Raw genomic sequence first — 6,730 nt, forward strand, 5'->3', positions numbered from 1 at the left:
CTTCTAGCTATACCCTGGTCTTAATCAACTATTTAGGGTGGGACGACAGTTTCAGGGTAATAAGACTTTGCATACTAACACAGAAAGAAGATTTGACTATATTTATAGGATGGTTTCCTTTTTAAAAAAACATGAATGTCCAAAAAAACAAATATCTTATCTTGATAAAAAAAGAAAAATAAAACCATGAATGTCAATCTACATATTAGATACTACCCTCCCTAAGATCCACCACCACCACCACCCCCCTCCAACCCCCAAATACGTAGAGATTATAACCATAGGTACTTCAGCGTAATTGATTAATTTTTCTGATCGAAGCAGTTTTAGAAGTTCCCAGAATTCAAAAGTTACCTGGAACACCTTGAAATCACCACCAAAAAAATAAAAATGTTGTTGGTATCGAATATCAATGGTGATTAACCAGACATCAACACTAGGAACTTATAAAAAAGACCCAATAACTCCAATGACTACCAAACTTGATGTATTAGCGATCCAGTGCAAAAAAAGAACGCTACAATCTCAGATTCATGATCAAACAATTGCCAAGATACACTAAGAGAGTGACTCACTGCTGCACTTGATCTGGAACAGAACGCCTCCAGATACCAGCCAAGGCACTGCCAAATATTGAGTGACAAACACTAGAAACTGCACATGGTACTGCAGTAAGTGGATTACCAAAGTGCTGAGTGGCTAGAACTACTCCAAGAACCGAGTTCTGCAACAAACAAAGTACAATTTAATGAGTATACAGCACCTTACTAAAAGGCATGGTTTATATCAATGGCTTATCTAATTATTTAAGTGTCATCTTTCCCCTGATTGTTTTTCAGGTGCCATTTTGTAATACGTTTACAAATATTTTCTTCAGTCATATACTGAGGGCTGGAAGTGGCAATTCTTTTTCGATAAATGGGGGAGAGAGAGAGAGAGAGCGCTCCTCCCAGAGCCTATTTCTGAAATCATCTGCTTACCTGCATGCCGACTTCAATAGATATTGTCCTTGAGGACGATACATCAACTCCAAGCATCCTTGAGAGCACGTAGCCAAAGAAGAAGCCAGATGCATGAAGAAGGGCAGCAGCTAAGACAACCTGTTGACCTGACATGAGGATTGCAGAAGAACTCTGCGCAATTGCATTTCCACAAAGAACTGCAACAGTTGCTACAGCAATAGGGGGCATCAATGGAGACACAATTTTGACAAGGCTTTTGAAATACTGATTCAGAAATGCACCAGCTAAGACAGGAAGAAGAACCACCTGCATGTTGGCAGGGTTTATAATTTATTCTGACGAATTACAATACTACGATAATGATAAGCCAATAACCAAATTAGGAAACAGACCTGCAAAGTGGACATGAAAAGTCCAGCTGCATCTACTGCAACAAATTGCCCTGCAAGTTTCTCTGTTAGGAAAGGGGTCATCACCTGCATGTGTAACCAGAAAGGTCAATTAACTTAAGGGAGCTCTCACACCATCAGATAGGATTAGAGTATCTTCAATGATTATTAAGAGAAGCGTGAGACACATTCAACAATAAGAGGAAGTGTGAGAGCTTTTTCCCACATTGTTTAAGAATATGAGTGTACTAATAAAGAACCGCCCACCAGTCTTAGACAAAAGTTCTCTGGTTACTTACTAATAAGTAAGATGATAAAGTGCTTTGTTTATTACGTTTAGATATAAAGATCACCGTTTGTGTCTATTAGGCGCACTCGCAAACACGGATTTGCTTACCAATAATTTTGCTGTTAAAGTTAAACACAGATCAACAATTTAATAAAACTATGTATGAAGAAAACAATCTAAGAACCTAAATCTTTTCTTATATTCTTGACCATCCAAACACACTTTCCTGTTCTGGACTTGACACTTCCATATGACCATTGAATACTCAATGTTACGCTCTCTAACTCTGCACCTTGATTGTAGGCTAGAGGCAAAATATTTGGACCTGTTTGCACAACAACTCTGGTGGTAGGGATTAATTTAATCATTTTTTTTTAGTGATGAAGCCTTCACTTAATCTGCATATTTTTCCCATCTGAATTTCAAAAAAGAAAAAACATCATGTCTATATCTGATGTCGATCCTGACAGTTCATCTTTGTCTTTGACGGTGGCAACATTTGACTGCTCTGATAATCTTACTAAGCTTGTATTGCTCTTAGGACAAAATGGACCAACTCCTCCAAATGCCTTTATGCTTTTAGATATCAAGAGAATTCAAATTCAAAGTAATTTGAAAAAGAAGCTCCCCAGGTTTGTTTTAGTTGCTTGTTGATAATGCATTTCTTTGTCGGCCAAAAGGTTTCTTCACAAGACTTTAGAGTTACCTTAAGTTACACATTTCAGAACTATCTCATGAATTGTTTTAGGTCACTTATCCTTGGGATGCATAAAACACACGACATACGCATATGGACAGATATAAATGTCTTATATGCATATTATATTCATCAACCAAACAAAACTACTAACCACAGCAGATAGGGTACTTGCAGCAGTCATCAATACTGAAAGCGCCACATTGCCACTGCAGTTGAATGAAGTATCAACACCTAGTAGGTATTATAATGGAAACAACAGCAAACCGATAGTAATATGAATAACAATGATATAAGAGAACTTTCCTCAAGTACCTACCGTGCAATGTAAGTGACAATATTACTTGCCGTCCCTGCAGAAAAATGCATGAGATGCTTAGTAAATGTCAATAAGTAGAAGGTTTTGAAAAGGAGTCTAACCAAGCATACCTCCAGGACAGCAGCCAACCAATATCAAGCCTGCTGCATAATGGGATGGCAAATTTAACAGCTTGCTAATAAAATACCCTGATAAAGGCATCACCTACACCAGAAAACAGGCTGATAACGTGTCCATGCCAAGAAAATTAAGCAGGAAATACATTTTCTTAGTAGTGTGGGATAAACTGCAAATCTAACGCAGGTCGTCACAAGAAATGGACAACGAATGACTAATGAATGACAAGGTAAACAGAAATGCGGAACAAGTTCACTTTATATAGAAAGCGCTTTCCGAGAGACATCACAGGAAGTGCAATTTGTTGAACAAAAGAGAGGATGGACAAATAGAACAAACTATTAGTTTAACAGGGAAAAAAGAAGTCCAGGGAAGCATATATTTGAGTTGCAATCTAAGAGCTAACATTCAAGAGGAAGAAAATGCAAAATCAGAAGCTGACAAATCTAGATAAAATCAACAATTGCAGCTTAGGAACAACAACAACAACAACAACAACGACCCAATAAAATCCCACTAGTGGGGGAACACAAAACCAAAATAATATCAGTTTTCACCCTAAAGAGAAGGAATCTCTATATAAATCTTAACCCTAACTAAGTTTTCTGTCTTTATATGGTGAAATGCACTTGGTAGCAAAGTGCTACAATTCATTTAGAATTTGCATATGGTTTTGGAAATGTATTTACAAGTTGTCAGCATACTTCATCCATATCATCTTGCTCATGGAGAAACAAGGAGTTGGATGGTACCAAACTTAAGTACTAGTCAGAGAACAAACAAACGATTAATTTCTAAGTTAGAGAAAAAAATGTTGCCCCTAGGGCTTTGGTTCGATGCCAAAGGTAGTACAAAGAGAAATGTGCAGTAGACGCACGTCATTGGACCAAAAGTAACCGTGGCATGGGGGTCTGTGAGTTTAAATCCACCGCGCATCAAAGCTGAAAACAACGGATTAATTGGTTATCAATAAAATTACAGAATAAGTGTTGCTCCTTCTTCTGCCACAAATGTAGACTAAAATGGACAAAGCTTCATACATCAAAACAATGCACTGGAAATGAGTCATCCACGTTCCACTGTTCAGTTTAAACAGTATTCATGAAAAGGAAATTTTTCTGTGGGGTTACGTGAATTCTACATTTACTTTAGTTACCAATTACCAGTTCTTGGTCATTAAAATTGAGATTCATGTCAATTCAGATTAATATTTAGGTATAAATGTTACCTCTATTACTTTGGCTGGATTATTTCTAGCTGCATGCTTACAACACCTGTCAAGGGCGGAGGCTCAAGCCGACCTATGGTTTCGACGAAACCAGTAGCTTTTGCTCAACGGTGTATTAAATATTTTGAATTCATGAAATATGTATAAATATAAAATCTAGAACCCAATTACTAACACTTAAATCCTGGTCATTGGACCTTTGATTGATCAACTTACTTTCATTAACATTTCACAAGTACACTAAAAGGACTAATAAATATTCTAAGGAAAAAAAGCTAATAAAATACCGAGTACTGAAGGATGAAACCGCAGAATAACTGTTTAGGCATAGCTAAAGCAGAACGAAGGTCATCAAAAGTAAGAGTCATTCCCATGCCAAGCATCGTAAGTGTGATACCCGTCACGGTCCATTGGGGTTTGACCCAATTGAAGGAGTTGGGTTTGAACAGCCCAATTAAGCAACCCAAAGCTACCCACAAGGGAAACAAGACAGAAATGGTCTCCCCAACAGTTTGGATCCAATCCCCGAGGCTTTTCTTGCTGTTATTATCATCTGCAGTAATGGCATTTGATGAATTTGCACACAGAAGGGGCCTACTTATTGACCTGGATATTTGTGAAGTGGGTTTGGGTTTTTGATTCAAAACAAGAATTGGTGAATAGGAGTTTGAGAAGTGAAGTGAAATAGGGGGTGGAGAAAAGGGCAAAGGATAATTTGTAGAGGTGAGATATTGATTGTTGTGTATTAATCTTGTGTGATTGAAGTAACAGATTTTTGCAGTATTTGGTGTTGACAGAAACGACTGCATTTTTTCCCCCAGTTCAGTGGCTGTTGTCCACTCCGACAAGGAAGCAACTTTTCCCCGGGTTTATGAAATGCCTTTTGTTTTTTTACCTTTAAAAATAAATTTTGCACCAAATAAAATAATTATTTAATTATTTTTCTAATATCTAGAATTACAATATCAACTAAAATTTAAAATTTTCCTATTTAAGAATTCTTAATATTTAAAAATTTAAAATTATATAAGATCTGGCTTATATATTTTCTTTTTTTCATATTTGATTGGTGAACAACTTCTTCCCTAAGATTTGAACATTTAATTTTTCTTTTTTCCCAACAAAGGAAATCCTCAAACTCTTTTACTTTATTACTCTCTCCGTTCACTTTTACTTGGCACGTTTTGACTTTTTACGCCCCTTAAGAAATAATAAATAAAATGCATAATTTACCATAATACCCATATTAATTGGTGCATATTTTATTGGATTTGAGAAAATGATTTGAAATGAGTAATAAATACTGTGAGTATAACATAAAAAAAATATTTATCTTTTCTTGATATGCGTAAAGTGCCAAGTAAAAATAAAAAATATATTTTTAGTATACATGTCAAGTAAAAGTGAATGGAGAGTATATTTTTTAAGGTATAAAACTTACACGCACATATTCCACATGCATTACGGAAACTTTAAAAATAGGTGAATTCAATAAATTTTGGTAAATTAATAAAGTGACTATATTCTTTGACTAGTAATTTTTGTTGGTCTTATTAAACTTAAATGTTTCAGTAGTGTTTTCTTTGCCCACACGCGTTTCAATAAAAGGCATGTAAATAATACATTCTAATTCATTTTATTTTAGTAAATAAACCCTAAAATTGAGAAGACATAAAATTCAAAATTTTACTTGTATTATTAGACAAATATTTAAAGAATCATCATAAAAGTTATAGCTAATTATGTTTGTGTTTTCTCGAATTAACTTTAGAATAGCTTTCTAAAAATATTTTCAGAAAAAACTATTAAATCTTCAAGGACTATGTGTTATTGCTAAATTAAAAGGGAAATACGATAACTTGTGAAATTGAAATGATAAAATTATAAAATTATAACAAAGTTTAGGTGTATATATTGAATGATGATTGAGAACTTCTATGAAATAATATTTTTTTCTTTCATCAATTTAGGAGTGTAACGACCCGGCCGGTCGTTTTGAGTATTATAACCCCATTTTCCCATTTACTGCTCAATTTATACTTTATAGTCATTTTATGACTTACCGGGTTAGTTGGTTCGGGTCCGGAAGGATTTTCAGAGTGAATTGAGATACTTAGTCTCATAATTGAAAACTTAAGTTGGAAAAGTTGACCATATGTTGACTTATGTGTAAACGACCCCATATTTGAATTTTGATGGTTATAAGTATTATGTTATTTCAAACAAGTGATAAGTAAGAGTCATGAAGGTTAGAGGGTAAACGAGTCGAAGAAAATGAGGTTGGTCGAAGTTTGACATTTTGGAATAAAATATGGTCCAAGCTATAATACCTCATATTTATGAACTAGTGCTATAATATATGGCCTTGATAGCAAGGTATATGAATTATATTAGTATTTAAGTGAAATGAGATTTAAAAATTAATTATGTGGGTAATTAGTTAAATGCAAGGATGTAATTAGGGAATAGTGGAAGACAAGTGTCCAAAATAAGGGACAATTATGGAGTCCACGTATGACTACTCAAATCTCCACTTTATGACTCATGTTTCATGGATAGGTATATCTTGGTGGCTGCTCCACGGCCAAGCTTCTTTTTTCTTATTAAATAATTATTATGTGGTTCCCACAACCCACTAAGTATTAGTAAACTTCAAAGTTTCTTTTTCAAAATATGCATATTATTAACAAGCATCATCACCTAACTTTAAAAGCACAAAAACGTGAGAG

General features: G+C 34.8%; 1 protein-coding gene across 1 annotated transcript; it reads right to left on the reverse strand.

Moving 5' to 3' along the window:
- Positions 1-272: 272 nt before the first annotated feature.
- LOC104097285 (probable sodium/metabolite cotransporter BASS1, chloroplastic) lies at positions 273-4,871 on the reverse strand. Its single transcript, XM_009603842.4, has 7 exons — positions 4,289-4,871; positions 2,767-2,860; positions 2,657-2,690; positions 2,492-2,546; positions 1,355-1,438; positions 981-1,268; positions 273-724 (listed from the first exon to the last, which is right to left on the reverse strand). The coding sequence occupies exons 1-7, from the start codon at positions 4,808-4,810 to the stop codon at positions 572-574; spliced, it is 1,230 nt and encodes a 409-aa protein (XP_009602137.1). The 5' UTR covers positions 4,811-4,871; the 3' UTR covers positions 273-571.
- Positions 4,872-6,730: the final 1,859 nt, after the last annotated feature.

Source organism: Nicotiana tomentosiformis, chromosome 6 (genome assembly GCF_000390325.3).
Source record: "Nicotiana tomentosiformis chromosome 6, ASM39032v3, whole genome shotgun sequence".
NCBI classification, from domain to species: domain Eukaryota; kingdom Viridiplantae; phylum Streptophyta; class Magnoliopsida; order Solanales; family Solanaceae; genus Nicotiana; species Nicotiana tomentosiformis.

Coding starts and splice junctions, on each gene's coding strand:
- LOC104097285 (XM_009603842.4), bottom strand. CDS start 4,810: ATGCAGTCGTTTCTGTCAACACCAAATACTGCAAAAATCTGTTACTTC. Junction 2,861..4,288: donor GTTTCATCCTTCAGTACTCG/GTATTTTATTAG, acceptor TTTCTGGTGTAG/GTGATGCCTTTATCAGGGTA. Junction 1,439..2,491: donor CAAGTACCCTATCTGCTGTG/GTTAGTAGTTTT, acceptor TTACACATGCAG/GTGATGACCCCTTTCCTAAC.